The sequence below is a fragment of the Mastigoproctus giganteus genome, chromosome 2, assembly GCF_048544385.1.
Source record: "Mastigoproctus giganteus isolate SK-2022 chromosome 2, ASM4854438v1, whole genome shotgun sequence".
In the NCBI taxonomy this organism is placed as follows: domain Eukaryota; kingdom Metazoa; phylum Arthropoda; class Arachnida; order Uropygi; family Thelyphonidae; genus Mastigoproctus; species Mastigoproctus giganteus.
Window position 1 is genome coordinate 106,193,364 of NC_143576.1, and position 27,088 is coordinate 106,220,451.

The 27,088-nt window shown below is 39.6% G+C and overlaps 1 protein-coding gene across 1 annotated transcript in view; it reads left to right on the plus strand.

Moving 5' to 3' along the window:
* LOC150089481 (WD repeat-containing protein 47-like) overlaps positions 1-27,088 on the plus strand; it is a 279,929-nt gene that overhangs the window by 101,144 nt on the left and 151,697 nt on the right. The window contains exons 3-4 of the mRNA XM_090390001.1: positions 16,285-16,327; positions 16,525-16,740. Coding sequence (XP_090246127.1) covers positions 16,285-16,327; positions 16,525-16,740 — 259 coding nt within the window. The remainder of the gene's footprint in view (positions 1-16,284; positions 16,328-16,524; positions 16,741-27,088) is intronic.

Sequence of the window (27,088 nt, forward strand, 5' to 3'; positions counted from 1 at the left end):
AGTACTCGAGCGATAGGCCAACGATTGGGTATTTCCCAATCCACTGTATGGAGGATACTGTCGACAAACCAAATGAGTTCATACCATCTGCAACATGTCCAATCATTGGAGCCTGCGGATTATCCACTCTGGAGGACTTTTGCTACTTGGTTTCTTGAACAGAGTGCGGCAGACAGTGCATTTGCTGCGTCCGTATTGTTCACGGATGAGGCAAGTTTCACAAGAGAGGGAACCTTCAATCAACATAACGCCCATTTGTGGGCTTTGGAGAACCCCCATGGTATGCGAACACGTGCAACTCAACGCAGTTTCTCTGTCAATGTTTGGGCCGGCATTGTTGGAGACCACCTCATTGGACCGTACCTTCTGCCCCCTCGTCTGGACGGTAGGGCGTACTTGATCTTTCTACAGCAAGTCCTGCCCGAACTCATTGAAGAAGCACATGTTCCTCAGTCGTTGCGCCACTCAATGTGGTTCCAGCATGATGGGGCCTCCCCCACATTACACCAGTGACGTCCTCCAACACCTAAACGTTACATTTGGACAGCATTGGATAGGTCGTGGTGGTCCGGTTCACTGGCCTGCTAGATCGCCGGACCTATCATGCCTGGACTTCTTCTGCTGGGGTCAAATGAAGACATTGGTGTACAAGACCCCCATTGATTCAGTTGAAGACCTCGTCGCTCGCATCTCTGTAGCTGCCAGGGAGATTCGAGACACGCCAGGAATCTTCCATAACGTTAAGGATTCCATGCGGCGGCGCTGTGAAGCCTGTGTGACTGCTTCTGGTCAAGCTTTCGAACACCTTCTGTAGCATGGCTTTTTGCCAATGTAAAACTTGTCATTAAAATGATTTCTGTTACACTAACGAGTTGCTGTTTCTGTTCTTTTTCTTTGCTTCTTTGTTCACGCAACCTCCCGCAGGCATTTCGGACCCTGCAATGCTATGTGATTCCAATTCGTCTTTGTGCCCCCTACACCTCCTGCAAGTTTGTCGCACTGATAGTGAATCACCCTGTATATATATCATCATGTTCTTAGTGTGCCTCATCCTTGGGTTCTTACAGGTCCAGGAGTTCATTACACTTCATAATCTTTACATCAGCTTTCCTACTACTCAGCTGTCTTCATAGGTCTACAGGTAGCTTTCAGTATGAGAATAAACAATTACAATTAGCTATATATATATCCCTTTCCAAAATTATTACATACACATAGATGTATATATATCTCAGTTAGAAAATCCTTTCCTCAACTACAGATCTGTTCATCATTCATAATCAACCAATGTAATTAACCATCTTCCCATATATCTAATCCAATAATTCTTTAATTAGCTAGCCACTCAGTGTTTTATCCGTTATTAAACAATTACTATCACACTAAACTATACTCTTACTAAATCCAATTTCACTATATTTTAACTTTCAACTACAATCCTTTGTTACCTAATTAGTCATTCCCTCAAAATCAACTATTATATCAAGGTATCCCTTCTACCCACTAATTAACTTTTACCTTAAGGTCCTACTCTTAATTTCTCTACAACTCTGTGTACGTGGGTGCAATTAAGTTTAGCTTTCTCCCATAGATTAAGTATTTCCTCTAGAGTCCTTCCTTCACTAACCTAAGATTTTTCCGTACTTAACTATCACTTACTCAGTTTTCCAAGTGTTCTCTCTATTCTGGGCTGCCATAACCATCTGCATAACGACGTAGACTAGAAGGCGGGCGGTTGTTCATCCTTGGACTATATCAATCTACCTGAGGTTCGCTCTTCCATAGGCACTGCTCTGCTGAGTTGAATAAGGATCCTTTCTCGCATCATCGTTCAGCGCTGCATCTGTGTACCGCTCTGGCACTGAGAAAATTTTAGGGTCGGCCGGTCGCTCATCACTGCTCAGTTGAGTACCCTGCCTCTAGAATTCTCCTTGGGCGTTCTTCCCTTTCCTTCACTATGAATTTCATCAGCTTCTCTCACTGTGCTGTATTCATTGGCTACTGCTATATCTTCATTCTTCTACGTAGACACTTTCTTTCTCCAACTTTAGACTTACATAAATTACTCACAAGGAAAATTTCCTTCCCATTACTACGGCCTCCTCTCCAAAACTTTTTAACCACCACCCAAACTCAATGACTCTGCCACACGACTGTCTTCCTACACACCTCCAAAAGACTCTCTCTAAAAAAACTCTTTCTTTCTTTATTCTGAATATCAAAATTTCCTACGCTTTTCTCTCTGACCAATCGCTAGCTTGTACATCCCTTCCCCTGTAATTCCCATTCGTCTCCTTTACTCTTCTGTGGGCGTATCCTTCACCCTTTTTAGAGAGGGCTTCCGGTTTCCAGCAATTTCCGGAAGTCTAGAAGTTTCTAGATCTTCTTTGTGATTGCCCATCTATGCCCTGTATTTGTCTTGCTTCACCTGTCATTAATCGCCCCCATGAAATTTTTAAAGTGTGCACTCAATTTCTTGAGTACCTCCATTACTGAGCTCCATCTTTATCTTAATTGTGTTTTTGTTTCGGCCCATTGTTCTTTAGGGGCGAAATGTTGACTCTGATCTGTGCTCATTAACTACGGACTGCTCCATCGGTGTTTCTATTGTATCGCGTATTCGAAACACTTCCCCCCCCCCGTTGCTACGTTAATCTTCCTCTTACTTAAAGGTAACAGGCGAAACGAGCACAATTAAGCATGGGACTTATCTGAATTATCCTATTCAAATTCTGTTATTTAGTTTTGACCTGATATATTTCTAAAGGTTGACTGTCTTCAAAAATCACTAATAATTTTCCAATATCAATAACACCCATTATTAATAAGTTGTAAGGACAGGTCCTTACAGTATGTTACATTATTGACTAGCATCACAAATAGAAATATAAACAAAAGATATTTATTAATAGTTAAGGCAAAGCTAAGTAATATTTGACAGGTGCTCTCAAAATATTCCAAAACGAGCATTTGCAACCTTTATACAACAATTTAGGTAAACACGACAATTATGGCTGAAATGTTATCAAAAGCCCCTGATTTGCTTCAGTTTATCATTTTAAATGGAAAACAATGAAAAGTTCACCAGGTACAAACTGATATTTAGTTGAACCGCCTCTGGCCCTGATGACAACAGCATACCGTCGAGGCATTGACAAGATCAATTTCTGAAGATAATCAACTGACAGTTCGTGGTTTCAAACACGAGTTATGGCTTCCCAAAGTTCACGAAGGGTCTTTTGTTTTTTCTGGCTACTGCAGATTCCACATGATGCCAACAGTTCTCTATAGGCAGAGCCGGTGCGAGCGCGCAAGGCCCCGCGTTTCTGAAGGCCCCACACTGCTGACTGAGTTTGCAAAATAAAAATGATTTCAATTTTTTTTTTTTGTTTTTTTTTTTTTTATTTTAATACTGTCGCAAAATCTAGCGACATCGCCATAAAATGGCCATATTTTTAATATACATAAGAAATAAAATGTCAATAATCATGTTATTAACATTTATCTGAAAGCCCGCCAAGAATTCTCCAAAGAACACGGAAAAATATATTTTCTTTCAAATATATTTAAAATATCTCTCCTTACAAATAAAATAATAATTATATAATAATTTATTGGAGCTTCATTTGAAATTATTGAATAAATATTCCCCACAAATACGAATATATACAGTATATATATATATATATCGTACGTTTTTACCGCGATTCGCGAGGTGTGAAAATAAATAACATATGTATTCGTATCTATTTCGCAACATGACTAGTAGAGACAGAGATGCAGGAAGAAAGTACTGTATATGTGTGGCTCTGATAAATTGAAGAAAAAAAGAAAGGGAGAAGAAATTATGGAAAAACAGAGGAACTCCCTTGCAAAATTTTTAAAAACCAAAAATGTGCAACAAACTGAAGAAACGCATAATTCACAGTTACTGGAAGATCAAACTCGCGGAAATGAAATTACGCCGTGCGACATCCACGAAAACGATCCTGATCATCATAAAGCCAGCCCTCGTCCTAATGAAGAGGAAAGCGATGATAAGAAAACTGTAGAACGGGAAGATAATCGTGAAGCAGAGGGAAACGTACAGACGGAGGATTTTTTGTCAGCGTCGAACAAAGAACAAGAGGAATTATTCCGAGGACCGCAGCTTCAAGAGAATCGAACAGAGAAGCAACAAAGCGACGAAGACGAAAATGTCGATATCAATGATCCTGGTACTTGGCCTCAAATTATAACTGATAAATTTAGAATGGCTATCATACAAAATGGCGTGACACAAGTAAAAAACTACGATTTTCTGAAAGATAAAAATAACAGAAGTTTTTCTGAAAATTATTATTTTCAGAAAATTAACGAATGGGGAACGTCAAGAAGATGGTTACTCTACTCAAAGATGCCACATTGTGTTATGCGTGTAAGTTATTCTCTTCAAATACCGCTTCTCTGTGTTTAACAGGACTTAACGATTGGGTACATTTAAGTTCGCGATTACAAAGTCATGAAAGATCAGAATATCATTTACAAGCTACGTACAAATTGTTACAACTTAAAAGAATTTGAAACTTGGAAACACTCTTGACAAAGAACATAAAAAAATAATTAAAAACGAAACACAGCGTTTAAAATGTGTTTGTGAACGAATAGTGGCTGCAATTTTATATTTATCAGAGCATAATTTGGCGTTCAGGGGCAGTAGCGATGCTTTATATAAACCGCACAACGGTAATTTCTTACGTCTCGGCGCCTCCGTAGCCAGGTGAGAAAGCGCAGCAGTGCGTAGCACACGCTTCTTGATTAGACCGGGGTTTGAGCCCGTCACCACCGGATGCGGAAAGGTCAGGGAATGACCACCGCATATCCCGGAGCAATATGGCCTTAGTTGCTAATGCTCCTAAAAACCAAATAACAACAACAACAAGTTTCTTAGGTCTCATAAAATTACTTGCAAGATTTGACCCAATAATGAAACAACATTTGGATCGATGCGTAGAATCAGCATCGCGTTCCTATTTATCTCATAGAATACAAGATGAACTGATTTCTGCTTTGGCTAAAAAAGTTATAAAGGAAATAATAAATACAGTTAAGAAAGCTAAGTATTTCACAATTTTATTAGATTGCACTCCAGACATAAGCCATCAAGAACAATTATCTGTTATTTTTAGATATGTTAATGTAGATAACTCTGAAAGTGATGTGAGTATACAAGAACGATTTATTTGTTTTGAAACAGTAAAAGACTCGACAGGAAAAGGGTTATCAGCCAAAATTGAAAGCATATTAGAAAAGGAAGAATTAGATTTAGGGAACTGTCGAGGACAGGGCTACGATAACGGAGCCTCATATGAGAGGTTTATATAAAGGTGTGCAAGCACCTATCCTGCAAAAGAATTCCAAAGCACATTATATGCCCTGCGGAAGTCATAATTTGAATTTAGTTCTTGGAGACATTTCAAAATCATCTTCTCTTGCAAATTCATTTTTTGGGACTTTACAAAGTATATACTGTATAATATTTTTGCAAGTTCTGTGATACGCTGTGATATATTAAAAGAGCATGTCAAACATCTTACTCCAAAACCACTGTTAGAAACGAGGTGGGAATGTCGCCTCGAAAGTGTGAAATCTGTGAGATACCAAGTACCACAATTTTCTCTAGCTTTGAAATACCTTTATGAACATACCAGTGACATGAAAACGAAATCCGAAATCCAATCAATCGAAAATAAACCTCATTTGAATTTTTATTTAGTTTGGTCATTTGGTATGACATACTGAATGAAGTAAATATTTTGAGCAAGATATTTCAAAATTCAGATATAGATATCGGTACTGCAAATTCACATTTAAAAGGCCTTTTCCACCCTGTGTGGGGAGGACGCTGACGATACCACTGTGGTAGCATAGTGGTATCGTCACCGTCCTCCCCGCGTAACCTAAACTTGATATAATAAAGAAAATAGAACGGGACGTAAGCAGGAGTGTATTAATAGCAGAATATAACATTGGATTGTCTACATGTTTATTTTTTATGTGAAGTTAATAAAATTGCATTCCTATTTTTTTCTGTTTCTTATTTAGCTTCATTATTTCTGCATTAAATACAGTATATTAAAAATAAAATTTTCTAGATAACGGAAAAAACGAAATAACCATGAATCCCCATAACTGCCGTTATTCTGAAACTGTATATGATAAAATTATCCAACTAACGCCAGCCAACGTGATCCGAACTTTCGAGTCAACTGTTTACCACAATTAAAACACTTGAATTCCTCGAGCCCGTCACCACCAAATACGGAGGATGCGGAAAGGTCAGGAAATGACCACCGCATATCCCGGAGCAATATGGTCTTATTTGGTCCTAAAAACCAAATAACAACAACAACAACTAGAATTCCCTTACCACTCACTCTATAATACATATAACAATATTATATTATATATAACACTCTATAATATATATAACAATGGCGGCAAAATTCGAACGATACAAAGGTTGAAAAAAAAAAAAGTTCTACCTATATTAAGTGGTAATAGTTGCGTAGCCAGGATTTTTTGTCAGCAGGTACATCACAAAAAAGGCGCCATTGCTGTTTATAAAAGCGCCACAATACCAGATTTCGGCGTCGGGGGTGCAATGTACCTGCCTATAAAATTTCCTCACGTCATCGACTTTTTTTTTTCTTTTTTTTTTTTTTTTTTTGTAGTTGTTGGCGCATAGGCTTCTGTGGCCATAATGCACCTCCCAAGGTTTTTGCAGTACTTTTATCCAAGCCCGAGGCGGGAATCGAACCCGCGACCTTTGCCAGGCAGGCACTTTACCCACCCGGCTAGTCCGATCGGCGTCATCGACTTAACTGGAATATTTTGCACATGGTGTGGAGAGACTTCCAACTGTGCTACCTGCTAGAGCATGAAGCTATTTATTTTGAATATGATTTAATATGACAGGTCAATTAAACCGTAAATCAAAAACTTATCCGTTTCCGGCAGCTGAAAATTCTTTGACTAACACGTGGTTACTCTACTTCTATATTAGTAAAATTAATTTAAAAAATGTTAATTAATTAATTAAATTTATTTTACTTGGATTAATTAATAAATAAAAAGTTAGTAAAATTATAATAATTCCTGTTGTTCAGAATCATTTTATACGTAGGATTCGATTCGTAATTATAATATTCAAAAAATGAAAGGTGCGCATTCGAATATACCGTAGTTCGTTTCCCACAAGCTTGTTCTCATATTATAACTCAGGTTTGCCCGATTCCTTATATGGTAATCAACCACAAAAAAGAGCGCAATGCGTAGGTTTGCATCATTTTAGTCGTATTGGTTCACACACACCACTCAACACTGTTTTGACACTTTCGGCTATTAGTCATCCATCAAACAAGTTACGACTTTCCAGATAAACGCGTTCTACAACTGTAGTTAGAGAGATGTGTGGAGGGGAGGGGGTATTCAGTTACTCTTAGGTGTAAATACAGTGAACGCCACTTATTGATCACTTTGGAAAACAGTTTAATTGATAAGAATAACCGAAGAAACAAGAATACAGCTGTTCGGTTTTTTATTGATGCAGAGCGGAATGTGTGCTTATAAAGGTGGTAAAAAGAAAAAATAAAACACGTACTTTAATTTGACTGTCCACTATTTCATCAAGAGTCATCAATAAAAATGAAACTGACTGTTTCTGCAAACCCATACAAACAGTTAAAACAAATAAAGAAATTATTAAATTAAGAATTAAAAAGGGCTAATGCTCTGCTGTAAAAAACATTAAGATTGGTAGGATACAGTACTTTCTTTCACTTAGTAACGACACCGACAGCCAAACGACTGTACAAAGCAACAGCATTAATTAGACATGCAACGTGTCGAAGTTCAAGAACAGATTGGAGCAATTACTCCCACTGCACATGTAAAAATCGCGATAAGGCAAAAAAGTAATCAAATAATTTGATGGCATCATTAGTAAATCTTTTCGTAGCTCTCAGAATTCTTGTAACATTGTCAATATCAGTGGCTAGTGCTTGTCGGAAACTTTTATCCATGATGTTCAGTTCCACATGACAGAAGTTCAGCTGTATGGGTTGGCCTTATTAATTGAATCTTATTAATTGAACATACCAACTCCAAGGATTTATACATGGATGAAATGATTCAAAGATTTGCAGCTTAAGTTAGCCCAAAAGGTTAATATTTAAGAAGAAAATTTAATGAATAATAATTGTGTTTCAATACCGTTTGTTTATTTAATTTAAATTAATAAATTATATTTTTATTTTGATATTTTAATAAAATGAACTGAATAAGATAAACCACAAAATTAGCAAAAAAAAAAAAAAAAATTACAATTTATTTTTGAACTGAAAAACCTTTTTCAGCTTTTGGATGGGATGGGGGCGGCGCCAAATCAAAGTTGGTTCAGAATGCCACAACTCTTTGAGTCAGTTCTGCAGAAACCCTTAGTATAGAGTGAACGTGGAGTCCTAAGGTGAATAATAACGAGTGCGGCTTGGTACTTGATGATAAGGGCATGGATTTCAATTTCCTGAAAATGAATTACGACGGTCCAAGCTGCTTTACAACCGTATTACCGTGGAAGACAGCGTGTGAAAAGTGAACACGAAAATTTTTGACTGACTTGAAAGCCGCTGTCACGGAAGCTACATATGCATGTATACCATTAAGCGAATATGCACAAGGATGAGGCGGACAATAAGGAACTAGCTAGTATATAGGTTATTGCAAAAGCATCATTTTAACGTAGCCATCTACCAAAGTAGTTAAATTAATTAAATTGGTATCGTTTTGGTTATATCTCATTGTGAATGCCTTCACAACGAGTTGTCATGGTATTGTACTACCTCGTATAAGTAACACTTCACCAGTGGAGAAGACTACTGTTATTTATTCTCAGCGGATACCACCACCCAGACGGTACAGATTTAAAGCTTGTTGGCTTCTCTTCGGTGGGTGGGTAGGTACGTGTTGCAATAGTGACAACCCAGTTATGAAGTATAACTTCACAATATGAGAGATGCCTGATGGTGTGCATTGATATAGACTATAAAATATTTAAGGGCAAAGGCCATCAGGCATCTCTCATATTGTGAAGTTATACTTCATAACTGGGTTGTCACTATTACAACACCAGGGTACCTGCCCGCCCACAGAAAAGAAGGCAGTAAGCTTTGAAAATGTTCCGTCTGGGTGGTGGTATCCGCTGAGAATAAATAACAGTAGTCTTCTCCACTGGTGAAGTGTTTCTTATTCGAGGTAGTACAATACAATGGCAACTCGTTGTGAAGGCATTCACAATATGAGATATAACCAAAACGATGCTAATTTAATTAATTAATTTAACTACTTTGGTAGGTGGCTACGTTAAAATGGTGCTTTTGCACAAACCTATATGTTAGTCCTTCTACCTCGTACTATGAGGCCTTTGCCCTTACATATTTTATGTAACTAGCTAGTTTAATTAGAGAGGGTTGTTTTTTTTTTGGTTTTTTTTTTTTTTTTTTTAGGAGCGTTAGCAACTAAGGCCATATTGCTCCGGGAATATGCGGTGGTCATTCCCTGACCTTTCCGCATCCTCCGTATTTGGTGGTGATGGGCTCGAACCCCGGTCTAATCAAGAAGCGTGTGCTACGCACTGCTGCTCCTTCCCACCTGGCTACGGAGGCGCCATTAGAGAGGGGAAAATGGAACAATTGCAGAGCGATGGAAAACATGTAAATAAGTTGATCTGTAATAATATTCCCCCAGGAATGGTTATGTTGGCAAAGTCTCTAACTATGAGATATCAGAGAGCGAAAAAAAAAAAAAAAAGAAACGAGTTTACACGTATGTAAATAAAAGGAAGAAAAGTGGAAATCACATTTGACCCTTAAAGATATGGGGAAGTCATTGATAACAACCAAGCTGATGAAGTGAATGGCCACTTCACATCAGACTTTACAAATGAAAATACTATTACTGTTAAATAAGCAATACAGATTGCAAAGTATTATTAGTAGAATTTTTTTTTATTTCTGTTTTTTATTAAAAACAGAAATAAAATAATAATTGAGTCTCTTTTTTTTTTTTTTAGTAGGGGTTATGTTTCAGCTACTAAGGCCATATTGCTCCATATATACTGTCTGTAAATTTCCAGTGTTCTGTGGTCGATTTTCTGTTTTGCTGGACGAAAAAAAAAAAAAAAAAAAAACAGTGTATTTAGCAGGACATACACTGAGTGATCACTGAATTATGACCACCCCTATGAAATCTGAATGCGACCCGTTGACCACGTGAGGTACAAGAGTGCGGAGTTAGTCGACCTATGTAGCATAGATAAGGTGTCAGTGGTTCAGTGGGTAGTAAAATTCCGAGCGTGATGGGTAAAAGAAAGGATTTATCGGACTTTCATGAAGGACAGATTGTGGATGCTCGACGAGCTGGTGCCTCGATTTCCCAAACGGCTGAACTGGTAGGGTGTTCGAGAGCCACCGTAGTTAAAGTGCACCAGGACTGGCGTCAAAATGGTCAAACAACGACCCGACGGCAAAATGCAAAGGTTAGCGAAAGGTTGATATTAGTGGTGAGCGCCGGGTCCGACGACGCAAACAGGCGCAGCAGCTGTGTTGAAGTAGTTGACTACTAATACAACATGGGCCAACCTGGAATAATATCTGGCATGACGATGCGTCGCACGCTCGCACGTATGGGCTATACCAGCAGACGACCTCTACAGCATCCTCTCCTAACGAATGTTCATCGGCGTAAGAGACTCGCCTAGTGCAAAGAGCATGCAAGTTGGACGTTAGAAGACTGGAAGAAGGTGTGCTGGTCGGGTGAGTCACGTTATTTACTCCACACTGTGGATGGTCGTGTACGGATTTGGGTTCAACAACATGAGACCCTTGATCCATCATGCATAGTATCAAAGGTGGAGGCGGTTGTATGGTGTGGGGCATGTTTCACTGGTAGGAACTTGTACCCCTGGTGCATGTGGAACAACGTATCGGTGATCTTCGCTAAGGTGTAAGGTGTAAGGTATATTGTTGTCATGCGGCCCCAGGGGTTTCCCCCATCTCCGCGTTGCTTTCTTTGTGGGTGTACCAGTTTCCTGGGAATGCCAGAGGTTTAAAAGTGTGTGGGTATTGTACCTGTGTAATGTCGTGTACCGTTGTTCATCTGGTCATTTAGCCGCTGGAGCCCAGCGTTGCCCCACCTTCGCCCCGTGGAGGCAGACCAGGAAACACCAGTAGACTAAGATTTACTCTGGCAGGTCCTGCCGCTTAATTTCCTGAGATTTCGGCAGCTAGGACCTAAAAAAAAAAAAAAAACTTTGTACACATACACATATATGCACATATACACAACAGTGATACATAATATATACGCATCCATGCAATCGTAATTACTTTGGATGTTTGCATACAGCACGTGTGCATGCATTCATATGGCAGGAGTAGGGCATTGCGTAGGATAATTAGGCCGAGACTGGGCGAAGATTATTTTTTTGCTAGATTAAATTTAGTGTGTAGGGCGCTCGCGTTGTGTATAGATAGAGTGGGGGAGGGGAGGAAGAAGGTTGGGGGGAAAAGGCAGAAGTATGGGGGACACAGAAGAGATTCCCCCAGGTGGTCAGTGAGGCATGCCCATGCCTCACCAGAAGGAAAGGTGGGGTAGCAGGGGGCGAGGCGACTGGTCATCTCGTCCTCCTGCCAGGAAGGGATATTAAAGGAGAGCCAGGCTAGTGATCTTCGCTATCGTCGCCTGCTTGCTGACTGTGTACATCCCGCTATGTTTCACTTTTTCCCGAATGACGATGGTGTCGTCCAAGATGACAATGCGCCGAGTCATCGGGCACTTGTTATGCAGGAATGGTTTGAGGAACACGGTTCTGACTTCCAGCATATCGATTGGCCTCCGAACTCCACCCATAGAGCACTTGTGGAAAGACATATCATGCGTCTGGATACACCAATCACCTCCATACCTGCATTGCTGACCGCATTACACACAGCTTGATTGGCCATACCTCCCGAACGCTTCCGACATCTTTTGAATCAATGCCATGTCGGATAGCTATTGTACTGAGAAAAAGAGGAGGACCTACGAATGATTAGGTAGGTGGTCGTAATTGAGTGATCACTCAGTGTATAATTCGCCGTTGGTATCGGTGATTTCTTTTGTGATCTAGAGCTAACTCTATAGCATGCAGCTCTACAGTGTACAAATGTATATGCTGCAGTCAAGGGGTATCTGCTCTGATATAGTACACTAGACTTTCAAAATAACGGCACCTTAAATCCCCGTTATTTGGATTTTTTCCGTTATCTGGAAAGTTTTATTTTTATGCAGAAGTAATGAGGCCAAATAAGAAATACATTACGATTGCAATTTTATTAACTGCACATAAAAAAAAAAAAAACATGTTGACCATCCAGTGTTATATTCTGCCATTAATACACTCCGTCACCGCCCTCCCCATACCGGGTGGAAAAGGCCCGGGTTCCAATCCGGTCGATGACGCAAGGAACGTTTATAGGCTTTTTTCACTCCTTGGCTGAGTTAGTGGGTCTCAAGCGTAGACAGCAAGGGTTTTCGTTCAGCAAAACAGGCAAATCGACCAGAGAACACGCAATTTATAGACACAATGCACATGGGTATATGAGTTAACGTTCCGGGTGACGGGCTAGCCGAGTGGGTAAAGTACCTGCCCGGCAACCGAAAGGTCGCGGGTTCGATTCCCGCCTCGGGCTTGGATCAAAGTACTGCAAAAACCTTGGGAGGTGCAATATGGTCACAGAAGCCGATGCGCCAACAACTACCAAATCAAAAAAAAAAAAAAAAAGTTCCGGGTGACCCTAATGTAATAGAGTGGATAATATCAAGTTTGTCAGTAAGCTTTAATGTTGTTCAACTTTTCTTCTCTGTATGAGGTTTATTAACTTTATTGAGCCTTAGTGAGGGGTATTTTAATTTAAAATAAATGCAAAACAGCGGTATAATCCGTGATATCAGTAGAGAATTCACTTTGAAAATGGTGCACGTAAACAAATATAATAATCACGTGACTTGCCGTTTTTTCTTTCCGGCACTACAAGACATTTGCACTGTATGTATACGTTGGATTTCAATGTGCCGTTATTTCGACAGTCAACTGCAGTGGTTTTCAACCCTTTTGTAATAACGGCAGCACTAAGTAATTTATTTTATTTTGCGGCATCCCTACTCAATTTTCTGCCTGTTAGATCCGATTCTCTCTCATATATATATATATATATATATATATATTTGTATGATAGTTATTACAGTAATATAATTATAAAAATTACATTTCATAATACAAATTATATGTATACAGTATATAATAATTTTATTCTTTATATAGAGGTACTAAGTAAACATCAATTATAGATCACCATAAAATCAAAAAGATACTGTACACCTTTTTATAATGGAATACATATATAAATTTTAAAAAATAATAAGTTTAGTAACTTAAACCCAAATTACGTGGCACCCCTGAAATGTTGTTACGGCACTCCGGTTGAAAACCACTGCTCTACTGTATTAGCTGGAAAAATAGCAGCAGATCTCACATACGATTCTGACTTCGAGCCGTCTGTGTAAACTGGCAAGAAGTCAGAATGTTCTGTACAGTGTTGTGAATAGAGCTGAACGTAGACAGAAATTGAGGTATTAGACTTCGTCGCACTCTTGAGCGAGAAGTCACATGCTGGTAGTTGAGCGTGGAAGGGGCTGCTTAGGTGATCAAGGAACCTTGTCTACCGAGATGTTAAGCTCATTGAGTAGCTCTTGAACACGAATGGGCGATTGGCAGTCCGACGTGTGTTATAGAGATTTTCCCATCGTGGCTCAAAAACCGATGTCCACGTAGGGTGATCTGGCAGGAATTTCAACTTGAAGGCATATTGTAGAGAAAACTGCATTCGTCGAAGCGACAAGGATGGTTCATTTGCTTCGACATTTAGACTTTGGGCAGGTGATGTTCTGAATGCACCAGTAGCAACATGGATGGGGTCACGCCAACGAAGTGCGCTATCTCTGGCAGATGCATATACCTGAGACCCATAATCTAATTTTGAGCGTACTAGTGCACGGTACAGACGGAGTAGAGTGCATCTGTCTGCGCCCCAAGAGATAGAAGAGAGAGAGAGAGAGAGAGTGTGTATGGAGAATGTTAAGCCCTCTCGTGCACTTTGTGCTTAGCTGACGAATGTCAGCTTTTTGTCAAACATGAGTCCCAAGAATTTCGTCTCTGCTACTACTAGAATGGTGCCCTGTCCAAGTCGAAATTCAGGCTCGGGGTGGAGGTTACGTTTGCGACAAAAATGGACGCAAATGGTCTTCTCTATTCAGAACCTGAAACCATTCGCCGTGATCCAGGAGTTAAAATGGTCAGTGGCTTGTTGCAGTTGTCTCTCAATAACCCTCATATTGCATGAATGAGAAAATATGCTGAAGTCATCGACGTAGAGTGCACTATTTGTAGTTGGAGGAAGTTGTTCGGAAATAGAGTTTACTTTAGCAAAAAGCGCTGGACAAAAACTCGAGTTTCCAATGAAGAAAACCTTGCTGTCCTCGCTTGAGACTGATCAACTCATTCGCGGAGTGAAAACAGCACGTGAAAGTTCCTCGCGTCATTGACGGGATTCGAACCCGGACCTTTTGCACCCGATGCAAGGAGGATGGTGATTATAGCCACTGTGTTCTCTCCGCAGATGAACTAAGAGGGAAGAGGAGTAGAGTGGACTATAGAAAGTTTTGCCATAACGAGGGCGCCTCCGTAGCCAGGTGGGCAGGAGCAGCAGTGCGTAGCACACGCTTCTTGATCAGACCGGGGTTCGAGCCCGTGATCACCAAATACAGAGGATGCGGAAAGGTCAGGAAATGACCACCGCATATCCCCGGAGCAATATGGCCTTAGTTGCTAATGCTCCTAAAAACCAAATAACAACAACAACAGCCATAGCGAGCAGGTGCTTATTTATTGTAATAAATTTCTCCCTGGGTAGTTGAGACTGACTGATTGGGCAAATTTAATGGCAAAGCTATGGAATAAATGAAACATATGGATTGTGTTTTTTATATTAGTTTATTTTTGTTTCTTTTCTATTGCAGCAAAAGCCTAGTTTCTTTGAACCATAGACTAATATTATTACTATATTATACATATAATTTTTATTGTGATATATTAAAATATAAATCCCTCTTTGTGGCTAAGGAGAGCTAAGAGTTTACAGTCTGAGTGATGCAGTCATAAATAACAAAAATAATTACGTTAATAGGACAAAATAAATATGGGACAGTATCTTGATATAACACGAATAACAAATAACAATTATGTTAATTGGACAATGATACATATGAGATTGTAAATTTGTATATAAGTTAGAATCCATTGTAATCAATTGCATTTGTTGTTGTAGAGTTTTATGCGCATCAGCAACTTATGCCATATTACGCCGTTTATAACATCTCTCTAAACTCTGTGTGCTCTCCAGTGGAATTGCTGTTTTCTGGACAAAAAAAAAAAAAGTTTCCGAGAGAAAAAATTATGCCTGAAACCGACTAACTGAGCGACATTGGGGGGGGGGGGGGACTATAAAAATTCCTCGCGTCATTTACGGGATTCGAACTCGGGTATTTTCTACGTAGTGCTGGTGTAATCACCGTTCTTCCCACACTTTTTTGGTTTTTCGTCCAGCAAACAAAAATTCGACCACAGAACACACAATTTACATACGTGTTATTAACGACACATATGGCCTAAGTTGCTGACGTCTAAAATAACGACATATTATTAAGCCCTGGGTGGATATGAACAACTGTTTACAGTCCCTTGAAGGGAACTTATTATATGGTGATGATATGAGGCATACATAGGAGGTAGATGACGAGTAATAGAAAGTAGAGGTAAAAATTTAATTAATTAAAATTAATGAAAATCAAAGGCAATCTGATATTTGCCTTAGGTACCAAAAATCCTTGTTACTTCTCTGCTGAAAGCAGTCTTCCTGTAGAATATCCTCAATGAACGAAGTACCCGACTATTGCTGTCATTCTTACAGACGCGTATTCTTATATCTCTTCAACATGTGGCTGTTTTTAATTATTTAATTTAAATATAATTTTCCCTGCGTGAATTAAACATAATAAATTAAAATTTGTGGTAGCTTAAGATTCTGCATTCTAGGATCATTGATAGACGCATTCTGTTTCCTGCACTTTTTTTTTTTTTTTTTTTTGTAGTTTTCACGTTGCCTATGGTGCACGTTGTTGCCATAGTAATGAGGTAATCTGACAGTGGAGGTTAACTTGAAGATCACCAATGCATAGGTTAATATAATAAGTCAGTCTCTTACATCATATCTGACTTTCTAGGTTAGCACACTCTTCTCCGTAGGCGGCGTCGCTTTTCGCCTTGAGATACTTGATGATAACCTACGCGCGGTTTCGTGTGTGACGCAAGTATCTGATGGGGTATCTTAGGCGTTGTCCTACTTCGTTTCAAAGCATTTTGTTTACAAAAGAGTAAATCGTACGCTTGTAAAAACCACCTGTGCTCATATGGATGAAAATCGTGTTCGCAAAAGGATTAATAATCTTTTCCCAGATCGAAAACAGTATACTCAAGTGCGGGTAGAGGAAGAGTACCATACTCGATGTGAGCAGCATGGACCAATTTCGTCGGGTAGTCTTTTTGAGGTATGGTTTTCATTTTATAAAAATAAAATAATAATAATAATAAAATATTACCTCTATTAGATATCTAATTTATAAAATAAAATCAAAATATGTATCATTGAAAAGTATGTGGAAAGTATTATACAATATACATATTATATAATATACAGGTATTATCATGATTTTCCTTGGATTGGCCGATGAATATTGCATTAACGTTAAGACTGAAATTATAAACAACGTTAAACTTCATAAACAACAACATTATCAGCTGCGTAATAAAGCATCGATTAGCCTAAGTATGCATAACCAGAGTTACCTGCCTGTATCAGTAACGAGGATGCACAGTAAGGCATTTTTACCATGATTTCTGTTGTCTGTACTGGTAATTGAAAGACCAGAGATATAAAATATTACCATGAAAACTTGGCATCATGTCGACTGGATCCTAGGATTTGAGACCTGTGTTTTAGCATTATCGATTTCTTAGACATTTATAATTTTTCTGTTTTTAATATTGCTAGTTATATTTGGTATATGTTTAAAATTAAATTCTGTAATTTTAAATATATTTTAAACAACGGTATGTTTAAAATTATGTTTTATAATTTTGAACATACCGCTGTAGACTGGTGGCATCTACTTCTCAATAACTGAATTGCGGTACATGTGCGTGTTGTGCAAGGCGCTCCACACGAAGACTCTTGAAGTTTGAGATATTACACAAACTTTATAAGTTCACGTCTGTTATCGTAATAACTTTATGATGTAGCCTGCGGTGAAAGCAGAAACTGCTCAAAGACACTTGTCTGAGCATTTTCGTTAGTTTTTGTGACATGAGTGGCTTAAAAGAAATATCAGAAAGTTCTGAAATTTTCACATGTAAGGTTAAACATTAGCAATGAGATTTTATTAGTAGTTCTCAATGAACAAGTAATAAAATCTCGGTTGACAACCACGAAATGGAAAACACTTATATAGCAGCGTGTTTTTATATACACATCATATCATATTAACAAATAAGGTATGTGCCACTGACATATATTAGCTACTTCCAATTCGCTGCTGCCATCTACTGACCGAAGCGGAATTTACATCGAGGGTTCAGAATGGATTATTACCTAGGGTGGCTAGGTTTACGGAGATAAAAATCAGGACAAAATAAATTCTGGAGATGGAAAAAAAAATCAGGATAAAATGAATCCGGAGAGAAAAAAATAGATCCATCCATAAAAGCTATAGCGATGCAATTTTTATTGCCCTGGCTTTTATTCTCGCAGCATCACAGTTTCCTCAGGATTCTGCTCTGTCTCCAGATCTGTTTCTAGGGGCTGCCCTCAAGGCTCTGTTCTTGGCCCTGTGTGCTGGAACATGGTCCTTGATGGGTGGCTCTCGGTTGATCGAGACAACATCCTTCATATAGCTTATGCAGACGATCTTGCTATTCTGATTTTTGGTAATTCCCGCCGGGAGCTAGAGTGCAGAGCAAATGAAGTTCTAGAGGACTTGGATATCTGGTGTCAAACACATAAACTTCAAATTTCTACTAATAAAACAAATGTTGCTAAAAGGCTCTCTTGATGTGAATTGACCATCTGTTATTAAGTTGAATGGAGAAATGATTAGGAGTACTCGGCAGCATAAATACTTAGGAATTTATTTTGATGACCGTCTTAATTTCAGTTACCATGCAAAATATGTACTTCAGAAAATAAAAGCTATGACCTATAAAATTATTAAGATTACCAGGAGTACTTTTGGTGTAAAGAAATCTTCCATTAAATTATACTACTCTTGTATATTTATACCAATTGTGTGTTATACAGCTGGGGCCTGGGGATACAGAATCGGGAACTCTCTTGTTCAAAAATATCTTACCCAAGCACAAAGATTCTTTCTTCTCGCTGTAAGTAGAGCTTGTCGAACTGTCTCTACAGCTGCTCTCCTGGGTCCTCAGTCATCGACTGCCAATCCAGTATGAAGTAATGTTACACTCTTTTATATTGTAGAAGAAAAATGTTCCTGCGTTTGTAAAAGGTATAACATATAATACTGACTTGCAAGAAAATGTAGACATTAAAAGAATGAGAAATGAATGTTGTAGAGCAGGGCAAAATACCTGGTCCACCTCTACTTTGGGTAGGGAGACCTTTAAGTTTTTTCCCGAGGTTGTTGATTTCGACAAGAAAATGGACCTGTTCAATCCTGGTTTATACGTTACGTTTTTATATACCGGTCATGGAAGTCTTAACTTTAAATTGTTCTCACTAGGATTAAGTAACACTCCTCTCTGTAGTTGTGATGCTCAAGAAACTGTTGAGCATCTCGTCTTTCATTGTCCTCTGTACGACGATTTAAGACTAGACTTTCAACTTCTCACAAATGTATTTGACTGCTCCGAACTGCCAAGATTGGTTAACTGTTCTGAATATTATACTGCCTTCTCCACCTATGCAGAGAAACTGTTTAAACGGAGGAAAAGAATTCTTGCTCCTGAGGTTCGGTAAAATGCTAGACTGTTTCTTTGGATTACTCTTACCCGATGTATTGATCAGTCTGCTGGACTCCGAAGCCCAGTATTTATTTATGTATCATCATTGTATATAGGCTTGTACTTTTCATTATAGTAAGTGTAAGTGTTTTCAGTGTCAAACGGCACCAGGGGTTTCCCCCATCTCCGCGTTGCTTTTATTGTGGGTGTACCAGTTCACTGGGAAGGCCAGAGATTTAAAAGTGTATGGATTATGGAAGTGTGGTGTTTTGTACCGTTGTTCCTCTGGCCATTTAGCCGCTGGACCTCTTCTGAGGCCCAACGTTGCCCCACTTACGCCCCGTGGAGGCAGACCAGGTACCTGATAGTCTTTAGTTCACTCTGGCAGGTCCTGCCACCTAATTTCCTGAGATTTCAGTGGCTAGGACCTTAAAAAAAAAAAAAAAAAAAAAAATTTTTTTTTTTTTACACATATATGTATAGATATATGTGTGATATCTCTCGATTGCGTAGGGTGATGTCGCTTGAATAAGGATAGACCGAAATATGGGCGTCAGTTAATTTGGATTCATTGAATTTATGTGTTTGGGGGAATTCGCTTGTGTAAAGATAGAGAAGGGGGGGAGAATGAAGACTGGGGGGTTAAAGGAGGAAGGATAAGGCCAATAGAGTAGGAGGCCTCAATTTGGTGTCAGCAGGGCATGCCCATGCCCTGCCAGAAGGAAGAATGGGGGTGGCGTGGAGGGGAGGAAACAGTATGACCGTCTCCTCCCCCCCTGCCGGGGTGGGATAGAAAGGGCCAGACAAGGGAGCCGGCACAGGTCGCCAATATGGCGTGTGTGCAGCCTGGCTGCAGAGTGGTGGCTAAGCCAGCAGGTTCAGGACAGCATCACAACACTGGCCCCAGGAGGTACATACAGGGACAAGGTCTCTACCGACTTGTTCAGAGATCGGTTGAATGCCGGCGTTGGTCATGGGATCAAGGTCTCATCCAGTTTGGTCGTGGTCATGGTCCTTCTATTTCCATTTTGGGTGGTCATTCTTGGTATGTGGTCACTTTTGGGTGGTCATTCTTGGTATGTGGTCACTTTCACTGTTTGTTCTGTTATCTGGGCGTCGATGCAGTGTTGTCACTCCTGCATATGGTGATTGTCACATTCTAGGGTAGTTCGTTGGGTAAATTACATGCACTGTCGGTCCAGTTGACAGGGTGTCCGTGTTTGATTGTGATGTTCGTGGGAGCAAAGTCCCGTCCGATATCGTGGTACTTTGAGCTTTCTGGTACAGTTGACTTTTCATTATACTTTTCATGTATAATTAATCATTATAAATTGTACACAATGTATAGATTACTTTCAGCGGCGAATAGGGGAAACCCTGGAGCCCGCCAAAAAAATAATAAAATTCTTTGAATATTTTGACTCTTAACAGTGGCGGGTGCGAGATTTTCGGTGGTAATAACACCGGTACAGGAGGACTGTTGACCCAGGCCCGGTGCTAGGGATGGGCACCAGGCAGCAGCTGCCCATACGTTGGCTGCACCCTGGTGGCATAATAGCCTGACACAAACAAAACAACACACATACACGACACTTTTCAGGCCCATTATGCAGAGTTTCTGCACCATAACAGGGTTTAGAGACCGGGCGTCCCTCCGGGTCAGTTGCATGAATTTGGTGCTCTGATATTTTGTGTCTTCAAAGTGGTTGAAAGTCTTCTCTTCGGGTTAAAATTGTGCCCATCGAGTTCTCTAGGTGTTGGTGAGTCTGTTGATGGTTTATTTGTGCCCAACTTCTAAGGCATTTCGAAAATATGAGTAATTTTAACTTCGGGCTGTGCGTCGTTGCTTTCAACAGGACACAGCGCTGAAATGCCATATAGGTTTGGCTGTTGTGGATCATCTTGATATTGCTTATTTTAAAACCTGAGTGGTGCAGTGAACTATTCCTCAATAGTAATAGTGATTCATGTTATTATTTAGATGATTGGCTCACTACAAACTAGTCTCTGCGTAGCTGTAAATTTAGTGTCCTATAATTATGTACCTATGGAGGCAGCCATTGCTTCTCCCCCGTGGTAGTAAATAAAGCCTCTGTTTGCCATCGTTGATCACGTGACCACCGCGACTGTCTCTGATTGGTGACACCGGCCTTGATGCAGTAAGCCACTTTATTACTAACTCTAATCTCAAATAACAATTGGATACAATATTGTTGTGATCTAACTAATGGCGTCATAAATACAATAATTACAGCATAAATGTCTCAAATGATATATAATTGGAATGAGCTGTATTATTGTCTATTGAAGATGTATTAAGAGTTGTCTAACTTATGTATAATTACTGTATATCTCAATAACTTTAGTAATTATGTCTGACGAAAATTGCTCATCTTCCATGCTAGGGGACTTGACCGTTGCCCCGGAACTGGCGGAGGCTGAACTGGCCGATCTCCAGGACCCTTCTATCAATATTGTTGATATTTTAGGGCAACATTTTCCCCCACTTGCACTGGTCCAAGAAAGGACAAAAGTAACCAATAATGGTCAGAATAATGAGACAGTCCATTTAGATGACTCTGCTGTTCTTGATTACGTTTTTGCTCTGAAGAATAGTTTATTTGACTTTCTTAAGAATGGGACTAAGGTTACCCCTTCCATGATTGCCGAGGTTGGCAAAGTATGGAATTCCATGGAACGCATGTTACTTGAACTAATCATTGAGAATGGAAAGCTAAAAACTGAAATTGCATGTAAAACATTGCCTGCTCAAATTTCAGCAGCTAGCTATGCTGGTGTAGCTGCTTATGGTGTAGGCAAACAGGTTAATGTGAGTGCGATCCCCTCTGGGACACAAACCAGACACGCGGTATTAGTGCGTGCTGATGACAAAAGTGAACTCAAAACAAGTGACGAGATAAAACAAATGGTGACAAAGGAGTTTAAATCAGAATTGAAGAGAATTAAGATAAAATCAATAAGAAAGGTTAGAGATAGAGGTATTGTAATTGAGGCTGCCTCTAACAATGATCTTGAGAAACTAAAGAAGTGTAGTAAGTTTAAGGATCACAATTTAAATGTGGACCTTCCTAAGAAATTGAATCCCACTCTTATAATATATGAGGTTAATAAAGAGATCACTGATAATGATCTTCTTGAGGATTTATACGATAAGAACCTTGCCAATTACAGTATAACTGGTGACGAATTCAAAAAATGTGTCAAGGTTAGATTTAAAATTAAGTCTAAAATTAAGAATAACTTTCATTGGGTCATTGAAACCCCTGCCAACATTAGGAAAATTCTATTGAATACTGGTAATCGTGTATACATTGGATGGGCATCACATGGAGTAAAGGATTTTATTATAGCATCACGATGCTTCAAATGCCTCGGCTACGGGCACTCAGCACGTAATTGCCATCAAACTGAATATACTTGTGTGCACTGTGGCAATCAGGGGCACCAGATTGAGTCTTGTACTGACAAGGCTTCTCCTGCAACTTGTCCCAACTGTAAAATGCGCAAGAAGAAAGCTGATCATTCCTACCGTGACAACGGCTGTCCTGAGTATATACGCGCGCAAGAGGTGACCAAGTCGCGTACTAACTACATTCAATCGTAATATAAATCATAATACTAGCGAACCAATTAAAGTTTTGCAATTGAACTGTCAAAGGTCGATCGCGGTCTCTAATGACTTAACTAGAATAATCTCTGACCACGATATCCAAATCTTAGCCCTTCAGGAAGTGTATTCATATAAAGGAGTTGTAAAGGGATTACCATTATCATAAAAAATTGTACAATCTAATACTGAAACTACTGGAATTGGCAGGAACGCTGTGGCCAGGGTTTGGGCAGCCGCGGTTATAGTTGATCCAGGCATTATTGTCACAAAGATAACAAGCTTGTGCTCCACACATTCTGCCTGTGCCTGTCTGGAGGGTACGTTTGGGCAGGTGTATTTTCAATGCTCTCAACAACATCAACAGATCGAGCCTTACCTAAATTATGTAGAGGATATTCTCCACAGATTGGCGGGTAGAAGAGTTATTATGTGTATGGATGCAAATGCTGCATCTACATTATGGAACAGGCACTTCACAGATCACAAAGGCGAATTATTAGAGGAGTTAATCCTAACTAAGAACTTACATCTTTGGAACACCGTAGGGCATCCCCCCCTACTTTTGTCTCAGCATCTGGTCAATCCTTCATAGATATTACGGTGTCCAACTCTACATTTGGACAAAACATAAGAAACTGGCAAGTTAGAACTGCATGGTCAGCAAGTGACCATAACCCCACAACGTTTGAAGTTGTTATGGACTCAGGCTGTATGGCAAGAAGGAACTCATACGATTTTCCAAGGTACAGGACTCAGGGTGCAAATTGGGAAACTTTTGAGAACAGGCTGTGCGCAGAAGCCACGGCTGATAACATTGAGAGAATTGGGCAACTGCCGGCAATGGAGCAGGTGGGAGCAGTAAACGACCTAATAAGGTTGGTCTGTGATGCCTCTCTCGCAAAGAAAAAGAGAAAACAGAATTATGTGCCCTGGTGGTCTCAGGATCTCACAAATCTGAGAAATGAACTGAAAAGTGCTCGGCGTAACTATCAGCGTGCCAAGAGAAATAATAGGGCAAGGGTTGAGGTGGACCGTCTGGGCGACCTTTACAAGCTGGCCAGGCGGACCTACTTTAATCAGATTTATAGAGAAAAGAAGAATGCTTGGGAACAACTGGTTAAACCGACACTAAAGGATGAACCGTGGGGACTTGCTTACAAAATTGTGGCGGAAAAATTGTACCCTGGTGAGATCATTTCGTCTATCGTGGCTGATGGGCAAGAGACTCTTTCTTGGACAGAGTCGATGAATGCAATACTGGATGGCATTATTTGCCAAGACATTTGTGTACCAGAGAGTACGGAACAAACAAATTTAAGGATGGAGCACTTGATGTATTTTGGATTAACTGATGAGGACCCGCTTACTAATCTTGAAATTGGCACAGCTATTGACTCTTTGAAGGATAACAAATGTCCAGGCTTAGATTTACTTGAAGTTGCAATATTAAAAAGAATCTGGACAATCAAACCCCAACTAATTGTTAATCTTCTTAATTCCTGTTTGGCTGACGGGCGTTTTCCAACTCCCTGGAAGCAAGCCAATCTTAAAATTCTGGTTAAAAATCCTAACAAACCCCTGAATGTTCCATCCACCTATCGTCCTATTGCATTACTACCAGTGCTAGGCAAGGTTTTAGAAAAGGTTATTGTAACTAGATTTATGAAATATTATAAGGCTAAAAATCTACAAGTAAACACTCAATTTGGCTTTACAAAAGGCTGTTCAACTGTTGATGCTATAAAGTTTGTAATGGATTCGGTCTCGAATGCGGATTCCAAGTATGTCCTCGGCCTTTTTGTGGACTTCAAAGGGGCCTTTGACACCTTATGGTGGCAAAGTGTCCTGGCGAGGTTCCGGGAGGCCGAGGTGTCTGCTCCCCTTTATCGACTAGTTTCTGATTATTTCCATGGTCGTAGCCTAGTGGTGTATTCTGGTGTCTGTTCGCTTACTCGTGCTGTTGCTCGGGGTTGCCCTCAGGGATCAGTCCTAGGACCGGTCTGCTGGAATGTGGTTCTTGATGGGTGGCTTGGGGGACAGCGCGACAAAATTTTGAAGGCGGCATATGCAGATGACTTGACTATATTGGTTTTTGGAGAGTCTCGTAGGGAACTTGAAGAACGTGCGAACTAAATCTTGGGAGACCTTGATGGTTGGTGTAGTATGCACAAACTACAGATTTCTAAGAATTTATTATAGTTACACACAGAGCGTACAAATAAAGAAGAAATATATGAGCTTTCGGCTATATGGTAGCCTTCATCAGAATTAAAAATACATGAATGGCAGTTGGAATGAAGATGTGCACTGCCAGGTGCGTGAGACGCGAGGTTTAATTGTTTGTTGACGTCTGTGGCTGTGACGCATGATGACGTGGCCAGCGCTTGTCCAATGACAGAACTACTGACTCTGTGATCGGGTTGACTTGGCCAAGTCAACCCGATCACAGAGTCAGTAGTTCTGTCATTGGACAAGCGCTGGCCACGTCATCATGCGTCACAGCCACAGACGTCAACAAACAATTAAACCTCGCGTCTCACGCACCTGGCAGTGCACATCTTCATTCCAACTGCCATTCATGTATTTTTAATTCTGATGAAGGCTACCATATAGCCGAAAGCTCATATATTTCTTCTTTATTTGTACGCTCTGTGTGTAACTATAATAAATTCTTAATGAATCCAGAGCGCGTAGGCCTGTTTCGCTACAGATTTCTATTGACAAAACTAAACAAATGCTTTTGAAAAGTTATTAGAACTTGAATAGACCCCCCAGTATAAAAATTAATAATCAATCCATTAAAATTGTAAGAACATATAAATATCTTGGAATAACGATGGACGATAGATTTAGTTTCGTAGCCCACGCAAAAAGCTGAACAAAATAAAAGTCTTAACTGGTAAAATCATTAGAATAACTAAAAATGTCTGGGGAATTAAACCCGCAACTTTAAAGTTATACTGCGAGTGTATTTTTATACCAATAATTTGTTATGCTGCAGGTGCATGGGGTTATCGTGTTAATAACTGTTTAGTCTTGAAGTATTTGACTCAAGCACAACGTTTCTTTCTTCTTGCAATCACAAGAAATTGCAGAACAGTGTCAACAATGGCACTCCAAGTACTGAGTGGAAAACTTCCCATTCAGTATGAAGTTATTTATCACTACTTACAATATTATCGTCGGAAAGCTCTGCCTGCAAGGGTGAGCAACTATTCAATTAATTTAGACATACCAACTAAGGATGATAATTGTAGAATTAGAAGAGAGTTTGTTAATAGTTGTAATTAACTTGGTCCAATGCAGAAGTTGGTAGAGTTACTTTTAGATACCTTCCCAACATATTAGAATTTACCAAGCAACGGTTGGCCTGGTTTTGCCCAGGTCTGAATGTATCTTTTCTTCTAACAGGGCATGGCAGCTTGAACTCCAAATTGTTCTCTCTGGGGTTGGCTGCCTCTCCATTATGTAAGTGTGGTGCTCCTGAGACCATGGAGCATTTAATATTTAACTGCTATCTCTATACAGACTTAAGAAATAATCTACAGCTTCTTATAGAAGTGTACAATGAAGATGACCTACCATGTTTTGTCAATGATAAAGAAAATTTCCTAGCTTTTTGTAATTTTGCAGATAAATTGTTTGCACGTAGGTGGAGACTAATTGGAGTCGATCTGTAAACAGTGATGCCAAGTAATCCAGAGTCTGTGTTCAAGGACAAGAACTTTTTTTTTTTTTTCCTTAAAATATGTTTTCTGTAAATAAGTCCTTAGTTCTCTTTTCTTAAGTAACTATGTTGATTCCACGATGGTAATGATGTTGTGTTTTGTAGATTATTTGCCATAAATATAAAATTGGATTTAGTAGAATTAACAGAGGTTGTCTGTTGGTTGTGTTAGTGATCTTGAGCAGTGTGGTTTCTGTCAAAATGTGACTTGTAAAGACTACCACGATGTTAATAGCGATTTTGTGTACAGTGGAAAAGCTGGCTGTGCATGTTGTAAATATATGATATTGAATTGTAAAACGCTGACAGGGTGCTACTTATGTTTGTTCATGGATAGCGCCTCGCTATTTGCCTTCTGAGTTTAACGGTGAAATCTGGTAGTGTCGGATCAGATAATCATAGCACCAGCCAGAACAAAAAAAAGTTGAGGTAAAGTCCTGTAAAACGACTGGACAAGTGTGTCTGGTTGCTGTGGCCTAATACTTTTCAAATGGTGTTAATTAATGTAATGAAGTGTTAT